Source organism: Simochromis diagramma, unplaced genomic scaffold (assembly GCF_900408965.1).
Source record: "Simochromis diagramma unplaced genomic scaffold, fSimDia1.1 OVJJ01000365.1, whole genome shotgun sequence".
In the NCBI taxonomy this organism is placed as follows: domain Eukaryota; kingdom Metazoa; phylum Chordata; class Actinopteri; order Cichliformes; family Cichlidae; genus Simochromis; species Simochromis diagramma.
Window position 1 is genome coordinate 419,605 of NW_024387230.1, and position 13,280 is coordinate 432,884.

Below are 13,280 nucleotides of genomic sequence, written 5' to 3' on the forward strand. Positions count from 1 at the left end.
CATGCATAATCCATCAACACTCGCCTAAACAAATTTTAATTTAATTTGCAAGGTTAAAACAGAGCTTGAAAAAATATTCCTCTCTCAGATACAACTATCAGACTAAAAATTTGTAAAAAAAAAAAAAAAGGCAGCGAAGGACCAAAGAACGACTTTGAAAATCCTTCATAAAATATATAGAAAGGATGAGTACATTAACATGTATGCACAATATTAGGGTTTAAAGAAATCTGAAGAATAATTTAAAATATTAAGTTGCAACCAAATAGAAAAAAATATATAAGCAATCTTAACAAGTAACAACCAAGCAAACAATAAGCTGAATGGAAAATTAAGTTCTATATGTCTTAGAATTGTTCTCAATTATTTTTCTTTTAAATTGTATTTATTTGATTAGATTGAAGTGGACAAATAAAGAACTGTTTATTAGAAATAGAGGCTAGTCAAACAACGAGGAACCATTTACTACTTCAGTGACAGAGAGTGAAAGAGGGCAGTATACCCATTACTTCTTAACATAAAACTCATTGTTTCAGCTACAGGCAACAATAAAGTGACCCCATTAAACTGAATTTTAGCTTTAGCGGCCTTATTTCCCCCTGAGTTATTGGTTCTGTTACTAGTTAGCTAACACAAACTAATGCGAGTCTATTACCAGCAACCAACCAAACCACTGACATAGCGTTCTGTACTAGCACAAGCAGCTGTGTGCTCTCCCGCGGACGGTAATCACAATCACTGTCTAGCACAACACCTGGAGCTAAAGGGGCAAAACAATCGCATGAGTGCTGCTGTTTGACTGAGGAAGAATAAAGTAGTCGTGGTAATCCAGTCACATGACCACTTAAAGACAAAGCAACAAGGTGATAAATACCAGTTTATAAATTGTGTTGATAGGCCACGTAAAACCAGAGTCATGATAAACAATATATACGCGGCGCTTTTTCCTCAATGGTTTCGTCACGTTTACTAAGGACAGCGCAGCGAGCACTCTCTGCTTATGAGAGAGAGAAAGAAAAACAGGGCAAGTTTTAGGAGTGATGGCGAGAGAGAGAGAGAGCAGAAAAAGAGAGAGAGCGAGTTTTGAGATGTGAGAGATTTGTGACGTTTAGCATGTTTGGGGTGTGTAGTCAGTGTGTAGTGTTGTGGATAGTTTTGTGTTGTGTCTCAGAACAATGAGGTGACTGCTGTCTCCAGGTAGAAACAGGAGTTATACACCTGCTGCTGTCAGACCTGCAGGTATCAGGCTGTGATTTTCTCCTTTATAGTGGACAGAAATTATTTTTTTGGAGTGGCACAAATAATTTGTGTGGCATCTTATTGAATGCAGAACAGCTGATTGTTCTGTAAATAGTTATTTACAAAATCAAGGTAAAAGGTAAATGGATGCAAATAACTTTGTTGTTTGCAAAACTTGTGCATATGATTTTAAAATTGACAATTTATATTTGCATTTAAAGTTATGAAATATGATTCATTAAACATGTTTGTTGCTGTTACAGTAAAAATATAACTTTTTCTACTCAGATCATATGTTTTTTGTCTGATTTTAGATCAATTGTGTTAATACAGTATGCCAAAATGAAAACACAACTGTAAATTCAGACACATGAGGTTGTGCTGAAAAGAATGATACCAAACAAGGCGAAGTAGATAGATTTTAAAGGTAAAATGTGGAGAGAAAATCACAGAGTACATGCAGAACTGAAGAATATGATATGAACAGAAGACATATTATCTTTAAATATGTTTTGATGCATTAGCAGATATATTTATTCAAAAAAATATCAACATGAAATAAATTAATTTTAAAGTTGAATATTTCCAAGTCACATAACCTTCAAATTGACTTTCTCTTTGCAGCAGAGGTTTTGAGTTTGAGCAGCTGCTCTTTTGTTCCTGAATGTTAATCCACCTCCATCTGATCCTGCTGGTTTTCCTCTCTCTGTTGTTCTGCCTCCAGTTTCTCTCTCTGTGTCTCCTTCTGTGCCATAAACACAGAATAAAGATTGTTTACTTCACCACTGTTTTCCTCTGCTCTCTTTTTCTCAGTTTCTGACTCTTTCATGTCCACATTTCTCTCCATCTGTCTTTTTTCTACAAGCTGCTCTTGTTGTGTCTCTTTTTCTCTCCATGGTTCCTGATCACTGCTCAGATGAAAAGAAAAATTAAAGGACTTTGCTTCTCCTAATAGCATGGTCTCCTCTTTATGTTCTTCTGAATATTCTTCAGCCTCCATCTGATCTTCATCATTTTCTTTCAGACATTCTTGTAGTTCTGTTTGAACTGGCAGCTTCTGATGATCTTTGGTCCATTGCATGGGTTCATACGATTGTGATGTTGCAGCATATTGACTGTGAGCTGCATCATGAACATTCATATGATCATCATTTTGTTTTTTCACATACTTTTTTGGCTTTTTAAAATTCTGATGCTTGCTTGCTCTTCTTTCTTCCTCAACTTTCTGTTTCTTGACTGGCAGTGTGCAGACCTCATTCAGTTTCAGTGCATTTGGACGATTTCTACTCTGGTTATTCTTTTGATCAAAATCACATGTTCGTTGCATCGGCTCCTCCTCCTGTTTTTCTTCCACACAGACTCCTCTCTCTGTGAGACTGACAGATTCTTCTAGCTGCTGTTTTTCATTTACGTTCACTTGTTGCTCCGCCTGCAGCTCTCCTTCATGTGGGAGTTGGAGTTTTTCTCTCTCCTTGTCCTTCTTCTTTGTTTCCTCAGATCTGAGCCCTTCATTAACCTCCAGCTCCTTTCCCTGAGCTCCTTCTTTCCTCTCTGCTCCTCTCAGTTTCTCTGGCTGCTCTCTGATTTGTTCTGGGCTCTGTTGACATGTTTCCTCTGGTTGTTTCTTGTGGTTTTGTCCTTGTATTTTCAGATGTGTATCCAGTGGAACTTGGACTGATAAAATCATGCTTTCTGTCTGACCCCTCTGTTCCTCTGGTTGGTTTTTATTGTCTTTCCTTATTTTCAGTTCTCCCTCATCTTTCTCTCTTTCCCTTCGTGTCTCTGATTGAAGCCTCCTCTGGTTTTCCTCTCTCTGTTGTTCTGCCTCCAGTTTTTCTCTCTGTGTCTCCTTCTGTGCCATAAACACAGAATAAAGATTGTTTACTTCACCACTGTTTTCCTCTGCTCTCTTTTTCTCAGTTTCTGACTCTTTCATGTCCACATTTCTCTCCATCTGTCTTTTTTCTACAAGCTGCTCTTGTTGTGTCTCTTTTTCTCTCCATGTTCCTGATCACTGCTCAGATGAAAAGAAAAATTAAAGGACTTTCCTTCTCCTAATAGCATGGGCTCCTCTTTATGTTCTTCTGAATATTCTTCAGCCTCCATCTGATCTTCATCCTTTTCTTTCAGACATTCTTGTGGTTCTGTTTGAACTGGCAGCTTCTGATGATCTTTGGTCCATTGCATGGGTTCATACGATTGTGATGTTGCAGCATATTGACTGTGAGGAAAATTGTCAACGTCCATAAACTGATCATTTTGTTTGTTCACGCACTCTTTTACCTTTTGGGAATTTTGATGCTTCCTTGCTTGCATTTTCTCTTCCTTGACTGGCAGTGTGCAGACCTCATGCAGTTTTCTGCTCTGGATGTCGACCTCCATCAGCTCCTCCTCCCGGCTTTCTTGTAGACAATTTTTTGTTCTTTGATTCTTCCTCTCATTTTTTTCTTCCTTGCTATATTGGTTTTTATTGTCTTTCCTTATTTTCAGTTCTCCCTCATCTTTCTCTCTTTCCCTTCGTGTCTGTGGTTGAAGCTTCCTCTGGTTTTCCTCTCTCTGTTGTTCTGCCTCCAGTTTTTCTCTCTGTGTCTCCTTCTGTGCCATAAACACAGAATAAAGATTGTTTACTTCACCACTGTTTTCCTCTGCTCTCTTTTTCTCAGTTTCTGACTCTTTCATGTCCACATTTCTCTCCATCTGTCTTTTTTCTACAAGCTGCTCTTGCTGCTGTTCATAGATTTCAGTTCAGCATTCAACACTATAATCCCCCAACAGCTCACTCAAAAAACTGGTCCAGCTGGGGCTCAACACCTCACTGTGCAACTGGCTGTTGGATTTCCTCACCGGAAGACCTCAAGCAGTACGGGTCGGCAGTAATACATCCAGCACCATCATTTTAAACACGGGGGCCCCGCAGGGATGTGTGCTGAGCCCCCTCCTCTTCACTCTGCTGACCCATGACTGCACTCCATCATACAGCTCCAACCTCTTCATCAAGTTTGCGGACGACACAACGGTGGTGGGTCTCATTAGCAACAGGGATGAGACCGACTACAGAAGTGAAGTGAGACGCCTGGCCACGTGGTGTGCTGACAACAATCTTTCTCTGAATGTGGAGAAGACGAAGGAGATTGTTGTGGACTTCAGGAGAATGCACACCCAACATGCTCCTCTGACCATTGACGGAGCGTCTGTGGAGAGAGTGAGCAGCACCAAGTTCTTGGGTGTGCACATCACAGAGGATCTCTCCTGGACGTACAACACCACAGCACTGGCCAAGAAATCACAGCAGCGTCTCTTCTTTCTCCGCAAACTAAGAAGAGCAGGAGCACCAGCCCCCATCATGTACACTTTCTACAGAGGCACCATCGAGAGCATCCTGTCGAGCTGCATCACTGTGTGGTTTGGAGCCTGCAATGCGTCCTGTCATAGAACCCTCCAACGCATAGTGAGGGCTGCAGAGAGGATCATTGGTGTCTCTCTCCCCTCCCTCCAGGACATTTACAGCACCCGTCTCACTAAAAAAGCCCTTTGCATAGCGGCTGATCCCACGCACCCAATGCAAAGCTTCTTCAAGCTGCTGCCGTCAGGGAGGAGACTGCGGAGTCTCCAGGCCAGGACCAGCAGACTGAAGGACAGCTTCATCCATCAGGCTGTCAGGAAGCTTAACTCCCTCCCGATTCTGCCCCCTCTCCCCTCTTCTCCTCCATGGTCTCACTGAACTCTGTCACATACACACACACACACACACACACACACACACACACACACACACACACACACACACACACACACACACACACACACACACACACACTCTCTGACTCACTCACTGGCCTGCACCAGTTACCAGTCACTTTGTGGAGCATTGGACTGCCATTACCTCATAAGACTTTGTTGTTACACTATCTCTTACCGCATACTACTAAATATCCATTTGCACTATTTGCCTATTTGCACTACTCTGCCTCCTTACTTGAATATTGTATATTGTATATTGCATAGTTTTTTTTTGTTATACGTAAAATTGTATTGTATTTATTTAAATTTTTACTTTTTAATTATTTTATTTGCATTTTTTAATCACTAGGGTTTGAGAGTAACGAAATTTCTATTCTCTGTATGTCCTGTACATGTGGCAGAATTGACAAATAAAGTTGACTTGACTTGACTTGACTTGACTTGTTGTGTCTCTTTTTCTCTCCATGGTTCCTGATCACTGCTCAGATGAAAAGAAAAATTAAAGGACTTTGCTTCTCCTAGAAGCATGGGCTCCTCTTTATGTTCTTCTCTAAATGGTGAAAACTGAAGTCCTAAATCAGTTTTTCGTGCTTGCATCTTTTTCTTTCTTTCACTTTCAGCCACCTCAGCTTACATTCCCCTTCCTGGCATCTCCTTTTCTTCATCTGTTTCTTGTTCTGTTGTAGACTGAGACACTTTTTCAGTCATAATAAACTGATTTATCCTGTCCACTCCTGTCCTCTGTGTTTTTATGTCATCTTTATTTCTCAGCTCTCTGATGTCCACATTATGTGTTTCATGTCTTCCTCTCCTGCTCTGCTCTTCAAACTGAGGCTCATTCACAGTCACAGCAGATGTTTTTGTTCCTGGACTGTTGGTGTTGCTTCTTTGCTCTGTTTCTTTCTGTTTTTGTTTTTTATCATGATCATTTCGTTGTGTCTCTTTTTCCTTTTCTTCTCTTCCTGTCATGTCTTGTGTTTCTACTGCAATCAACGACTCTTTGTCACTAACAGTTAATGGATTTATTCTCTTTTCTTGTGGCCTGTCAGTGTCCCTTGTTTGAACTGTTTCTGTCACAGGCTGATTTTGTTGTGTTTCTCCATCTTTATTTCTCTGCTCTCTGGTGTCCACATTATGTGTTTCATGTCTTCCTCTCCTGCTCTGTTCTTCATGTGTTTCTTGTTTCATTTCAAACTGAGCCTCAGTTTTAGTCACAGCAGATTTTTTGGTTTCTGAACTGTCAGTGTCCACTTCTTTGCTCTGTTTCTTTTTGGTTTTTTTCATGCCCATTTTCTTTTGTCTCTTTTTCTTTCCACTGTTGTTCACATCACCCTTTTCTTCTCTTCCTGTCATATCCTGTGTTTTGTGTTCCATCTTAATCAAAGACTCTTTGTCATTAACAGTAGACGGATTTATTCCCCTTTCTTGTGGACTCTCAGTGTCCCTACCTTGCTCCCTTTCTGTCTCATGAACATCGTGTTGTGTTTCTCTTTCCGATTTAAAGTTTTTCTCTTCTCTGTTGTCCACATCATCTTCTTCTTCTCTTCCTGTCACTTCCTGTTCTTCTTTTGTTTCTTTTTCTATTGTAATCAAACACTCTTTGTCATTAACAGTAGATGGATTTATTCTCTTTTCTTGTGGACTGTTTATGTTCTTTATTTGTTCTGTTTCTAAAACAAACTCATCTTGTTTGGTTTCTCTGTCATCTTCATGTCTTTGGTCTTCTCTGCTGTCCACATCATCATCTTCTTCTCTTCCTGTCATGAGTGGTTTGCTTTGTTCTTCCACCACTGGCATCCCACTGTTTTTAGAGCTGATCGTGTTTTTCTTCCTGGCCTGTTCAGCTCCATCCTCCTCACTCTTCTTTTTTTCTGTCAAATAAAAGAAGCAGTAGAAATGGATCAAGAACAATATGAAACAAAGTTCTTGTTGTTTTTTGGTAAATGGGTAAAAGTGAGAAAAAATAAATTAATTACACATTAAAGTATTTGAAGCATATTCAATAAATGAGCAGTGGTTGAGATTTAGTGCCATCTAGTGGTGAATTTACAGATTAAAACGAACTGTTAGCCTTGCGGATGCACAGAAACAGCGACAGATATCACCAGTGTTGGGGAGTAACGCAATACATGTACCACCGTTACGTATTTAAAATACACAAAATGAGTAACTGTATTCCGCTACAGTTACCATTTAAAAAGGTGGTATTCAGAATACAGTTACTCTGTTGAAATAAATGGATTACACGGCGGTATTTTCCAGTTTCATATGTTAGGCTATGCCCTCTCTATTTTTGGTAATTCCACGTCGTGGAAAACCAAACAAAACACTCATCAAGAGGCTCTAATGTCTGTGTCTCAATCTCCCAGCCCATGTCACCTCTACTTCCGGCCCGCATAATGACCTGAAGAAATATTTTTAAAAGTGATTGTTCAAAAACTTATTCAATATGAAGGCAATAGGCAGAGTGTTACAGGCACAGCCCTAAAGAATGTAGCCTCATGGTCAGTGTAGCCCAGTTGTAACTAAGCTATTAAGACTCGACTGCAGCCTTTCAATGCCTCTTTCTGTCTCTCGCTAGCAGAGTTGACCCAGACAACAAAGTAAAGCTAGTTTTCGGCTACGAGCCCGACATGAACCCGACGTATTAGCCAGAGGTCCCTTTACTACGGTTCGGAGCCGCGGACCTGTTTTATATACGCGCGGAATAGTTTTCTATACGGGATCGCTGCAAAAAGTGCAGCCTTACCTAATGTCCACCTACTGTTACTCATTTTATATTAAGATTTAAAAATCTAGTTGGTATTGGTATGGCGAGTATCCTTCAGTAATAGTAATAAATCACACAGCAATAGTACATTCATGTAGTTGTAAAAAGCATGATAATATATTAAATAATCCAAAGTTTTCTGTTACGTTACTCTCATTGAGTAACGTAACAGAATACATTACAAAATACTGTTTGGGGCATGTATTCTGTAATCTGTAGTGGAATACATTTTAAAAGTAACCTTCCCAACACTGTGGATAAACATATCTGTATTAATTACTGGCATAGTAAGAATGAAGCACCTGCCAATACCTCACTAATGTGGGAGAAATGTTTCATCACTCATCCAAATGACTTCTTCAGTCTGAGCTGACTGCAGGTTTCCCCAATTTTATAAACAGTACATTTGCAGAATGACTGAAACCAGCCCACTGAAGAAACCCCAAGATTGGGAAAACCTGCAGTCAGCTGAGACTAAAGAAGTCACTTGGATGAGTGACGAAACGTTTCTCCCACAAAACGCTACGTCCAGATAAACAGAATCAACTTTTGGAGATTTACTTTCCTGGGTGATTGAGCATGCATCAACACCAACAGTAGCACTGTTTCCATGAGCACCCTGTTTATCAACAGCTCTGGAGACACTTGTTGTTAATCCAAGCCTCAACAGATCCAGTATGGAAATATGGGACCGGCACTGGGAGTTTTTTGGGGGAACGTTTGCCTCCCGTGGGTTCCTAGTTGTATGTTCCTAGCCAACATACATTCTTACAGCCAACAAATACAATACACTAGAAATGTTGGTGGATTTTGAGTTTCTCTACTAATAAACAATGATGAGCAGACTCTGTGGAACTGAACCATTTTTAGGGTCAAGAAGACAACAATTCTACTCTTCAGGTGATTTTTGTGCTAATAGATCCCTTTAAATCTTTTACACTGGACTCAGAAATATTTTTAGAAGTAACACATAAAATCATTTCTTGATAGATAGATTGACTGATTATATGAGAAATAATAATAATTATTATTATTATTTACGAGGGTAAAACACAATTATTCATCATTTAGAGAAAACAATGACTTACTGAATTTGCCTCTTCTCCACTTCCATACAAAGAAAACTGCACCAATTAGAAGAAGAACAACAGCAACACTGACAGCCGAGGCAACAGTGACATTTGGATTACTGATTGGACGACTGGGTGGACCAGAAGGACTGACCAAGAAGAAATCATCTGAAATTAATAAAACAATTCATAATTCATTGTTTACAATATATATTAGTAAAATATCATTCTTTGATTCATATCTTTAACACTTCTTCTCTCAGACCTTTATGGGTCACCACAGCAGATCATATGTGTACTTCTCTCCCTCTCCCAGCATCCTCCTCTGTCACCTCTCTTACGCACTTGCCATTGCTCGTTGTCGCCCCATTAAATAAAACATTAGATTTACCTGGAACATGTATGTGTGTCTCTCTGCTCTGGTTGGTGTTCCTCTGTTGGACTCTGCAGGTGATGTTGTTGCTGTGTCTCTTCTCCACAGTCACTCTGCTGCTGACAGTATAGAGGTCATCAGGACCTCTGAGGGTCCCTGTAGGTCCAGCAGAGAGGAGGTTTCCCTCACCGTCCAACCACAGCAGCTCAGGCTCTGGATACCAGCCTGCAGACTCACACTGTAACACTACTTTACTGATGGATTTATTGAGGCCTGCAAAACTGATAACAGGTGAGGAGACGGCACCTGGAAAAAGAGGCTTGTCTCACTTCACAGCTGGTGGACTTTGAACATAGTTCTGACTTCAACCTTTTCCTAACTGATAATGAGTTGTGTAACTTAATGAATGATAAGGCTTGTTTACTTTGTTGTAATATTTGTAATACTGGACACTACTACCAGAGAATACTGGAGAATAGAGAGATTATTTCTCAGCATAAACAAATGTTTTTGTGATATGTACCAATTGCTTGCCATAACAATTGTCATGGAAATTGAAATATTGTCTTTATCTTTCTCTCTGCTACTAGCCTCTGAGGTGTGTGTTATGGAGACAGATTTTGGCTTTTTCAGGTAACTTCATTTCTATTCTTTTGCCTAATGTTAGCCAATGTTAGCTGATGTTTAATAGTAAATGACTTGTTCTTAATAGAAGAAGCTAAATAACTTAGACATCCACTTACTAACAACAAGTTGAACATTAGAGTCTTTACGCAGGTCTGGAACAAAGCATCTGTATTTTCCCTCATCAGACGGTTTTACTCTGGAGATCTTCAGAAAAATTTCTCCATGTTTCATTTCATTGATAAACAGAGATGTTCTGCCCTTGTACGATGGATTTTGTAACTCAGGTCTCTCCGGCCACACATGGACTAATCTGAGGTCCAGGTCAGGTCTACTCCACTCCACAGTCATGTCTGAAGCATCCATGGCTGGGTGGAGGTAACATGGCAAAACTACGTCATCACCAACTGTTGCCACCACTGGCTGAATTGGACCAATCACCTCTGACTGACCTGAGACAACAAAGGCTTCTGTTTTTATTTCACACAGAAATTAACAACAAACCTTGTTATTACTGTAAGCACATAACAGTTTGGTATAGTTCCAGTGAGTCAGTGACTGGCGAACTTAACTAATGTGGTAACTTTGAATGTCTAAAAAAATAACATCAGCAGTTATGGATATTATTAATTAAATAATAGAAATATCACAGATGGGGCCAGTTCATCGTGTTATTCCCAGTGAGAAAAGTAATAAAGAACTTAACCTTGAGATGAGAGTATGTCATGCCTGCACTTACAGTCACACAGTGGCAATATAAACCATATTAGTGTAGATGCTTTTACATAACATTGCATTTACATTTGTCTTTAAATATAGGAATTAATTTACAGGACAATGAATAACTAGTTTGGTTTAGAATTAATTCACATATCCACATAACACTGCGTGTGTTACTGCGTTACTGAAACCGTGATTTTTTTGCGACAATGTCTCATGACATTGACGTAAGCGAGTGCGACGTTCATGACAACAGCTGTGTGCAGATCAACAATGGATAATAAATCGAGTGCGGGAGACAGTATGAGCGTGCAGCATTTAAAGTGTGGAAGTACTGACCTTATTTTAAGTTTGATTCCATAAAAAGTGACGAAAACATTAGTGTCCGTTGTGCGTGGGAAGAAAATTTCTTTTTACAGCGAATAAAAACCCTAAACTTCCAAGCAAGCACCGAGTGCGCTACCACGTAATTGGAAACTCACAGAGAAACTCGCGGATTCTTCAACTGACCCCTGCGGCACACCTGCACCAGGGTAAACCTCCGCCTACCCTACTCCTGCTTTACAGGTGAAAATAGAGCAACAGGACCGCTGAGTCTTTGATTTTATTTATTTTCTGCTGTGTTTTACTTGCATCTATTTGAAAGACTGAGTGTAAACACAAAAAAAATATTTTATTTTATGTGCTGGAATGTGCAGAAAATAGGTTTAAATTTTAAACAAATTTCTTCAAGTCAGAGAATGTTTCATATAATTTAATTTTTACTTGATGCATAAAGTTAAAAGATTAAAAGTAATAAAACAAGTTTTATTGTTTTATTAGTTTTTTATTATTTTTTAAAAGGGACTTTTCCATTTGATTACATTTTGTATGATGGATTATGCAGAAAAAGTAGAATTGGGCTGAAAGATCTATCACTTTATCACCTATTCAGGTTGTAAATCGTTTTTTTAAAAAGTAACTAAGTAACTAAGTAATTAATTACTTTTGAAAATAAGTAATCAGTAAAGCAACGGTATTACTTTTTGGCGGAAGTAATCTGTAATTAGTTACTGATTACTTTTTTCAAGTAACTTGACCAACACTGTTCACGACAGATGGCTACCCCTCCCTGAACCTGGTTTCTGCCTGTTAAAAGGGGATTCTTTCTTCCCACTGTTGCCAAAGTGCTTGCTGATTGGGGGTCATTTCATTGGTGGGGTTTACTCTGATCCCTCTGTATTATTGTTATCTTTACCTTTTAATAAAATGCACCTTGAGGCAACTGTTGTTGTAGAAATAAAACTGAAATGAAATTAATTGAAACGAAAGTACACTGAAGAATTTTACAAGAAAATAAACATTAAGGCAGTTTTCTAAACAGAAATAGATTTTGGGAGTCCTATGATATAAAAATATAAAGTTGCTTCTATGAATAAATTTGCTCATAACCTGCCGGAAAAAAAAAATACTTGCTTGTTTTGCATCTTGACTTTGTCTCTTTGTTGATGTTGCTGGCTTTGGCATTTTATTACTTTTAGAGTAACATTTTGTGTCAGTATCTGTCTGGGTACTACTCAGTGTTATAGTAAGCTCTTTAAATGACTTAGATTTCTGAGTTGACCCAGAACGTTTTATAATACTTTGCTCAATTAGTAGGGTCTTTGAGCCCCATTTTTTTAAACAGTGTATGAGGTATTTGTACATGGTATATGGAAGGCTGTTAAGATGTTTTTAGTATATTATATGTGTGTGTGTGTGTGTTTGTGTATGTTTATGTTTGACCACACATAGTGCTAATAAATTATTATTAGTAGTATTATTAGCATCATTGTTATAGATTATTACAGATTGTTAGGGTGATCGTAGCTCAAGCAGTTCGTCGTATTGTATTGCTCATGTGTGCCCACTTTTAGACTGGAAACATTTTTCTTTGATGAAGCGCAATAAGTAAGAAAGGAGGAAGAACTGCACTATTAACCCAACAGGTGGACCTGAAACCTTGTGTGTAAATCGTTGTTGTAGAAAAAGAAATAATAACTCTGTTACACTGATGTGTTTCACTTACCTCTGCATGGGTGTATCAGGGCAAAGACAGCAGCTGTGTAGAAAACCAGGACGCTGCACCAATCACATAGAACCTTAAAGTATCTCACATGGAGCATGGTGTTATTCTGAAAGTAGAGATGAAAAAGCATTGTGAGTAAAACGTTTCCAGAAACCAAAACCTGTTGAACAGATGCAGAAAACATCATTTTATCAGAGGTCTAAATTTAAGTCTGGGATGAAACTGAGATAATTGAAGTTAACGTGGATCAATACACAGTATAATGCTGTTTTCAATTGTGTTGGGTCTGCTAACCCACAGATAATATGACATATAAAAAAAAAATAAAAATCTGAATGTGGATTTCTGACTAGAGATGGCATGATACCACTGTTTTATGACCGATACCGATATCATAAATTTGGATATCTGCCGATACCAATATAAATCCGATATAGCGTATTTTACAATAAATAAAACGTTTTTTTTAAATATCTTGCTACATTTTGTATAAGTTCATACTCAAGTTTAAAAAAACAAAACAAAACTAAAGCTATTCTGTTATACCTGTATGCAAAAAATACAGCGCATCCAAAATATTTCATAGTTCAGCAACACTGATCAATCTAATAAACTTAAACCTACATCATCCTTCCTCTTCTGGTATTTTAAAGAGTACTTAGTGGAAATTAAGCAACCTAACTAACAGGGTTGGCC

General features: G+C 38.6%; 1 protein-coding gene across 2 annotated transcripts; it reads right to left on the reverse strand.

Annotated features, from left to right (window-relative positions):
- Nucleotides 1–2,956: 2,956 nt before the first annotated feature.
- On the reverse strand, nt 2,957–12,725 carry LOC120746830 (butyrophilin subfamily 1 member A1-like). Of its 2 annotated transcripts, XM_040052329.1 has the most exons (6): nt 12,585–12,725; nt 9,937–10,269; nt 9,212–9,499; nt 8,839–8,988; nt 5,422–6,851; nt 2,957–3,052 (listed from the first exon to the last, which is right to left on the reverse strand). In XM_040052329.1, the coding sequence occupies exons 1-5, from the start codon at nt 12,712–12,714 to the stop codon at nt 5,611–5,613; spliced, it is 2,142 nt and encodes a 713-aa protein (XP_039908263.1). In that variant the 5' UTR covers nt 12,715–12,725; the 3' UTR covers nt 2,957–3,052; nt 5,422–5,610. The 2 variants fall into 2 exon arrangements, with proteins under 2 accessions (XP_039908263.1, XP_039908264.1); XM_040052330.1 differs by lacking the exon at nt 2,957–3,052 and having other exon boundaries at nt 6,718–6,851; nt 8,835–8,988; nt 12,585–12,719.
- Between the last annotated feature and the right edge of the window lie 555 nt (nt 12,726–13,280).

Excerpts from the sequence above, each read along its gene's own strand:
- LOC120746830 (XM_040052329.1), bottom strand. The coding sequence starts at position 12,714 with ATGCTTTTTCATCTCTACTTTCAGAATAACACCATGCTCCATGTGAGA. Across the intron at positions 10,270-12,584 it reads CCTGATACACCCATGCAGAG|GTCAGTCAGAGGTGATTGGT; the intron begins GTAAGTGAAACA and ends TTGTTGTCTCAG. Across the intron at positions 8,989-9,211 it reads GACACACATACATGTTCCAG|ATGATTTCTTCTTGGTCAGT; the intron begins GTAAATCTAATG and ends TATTAATTTCAG.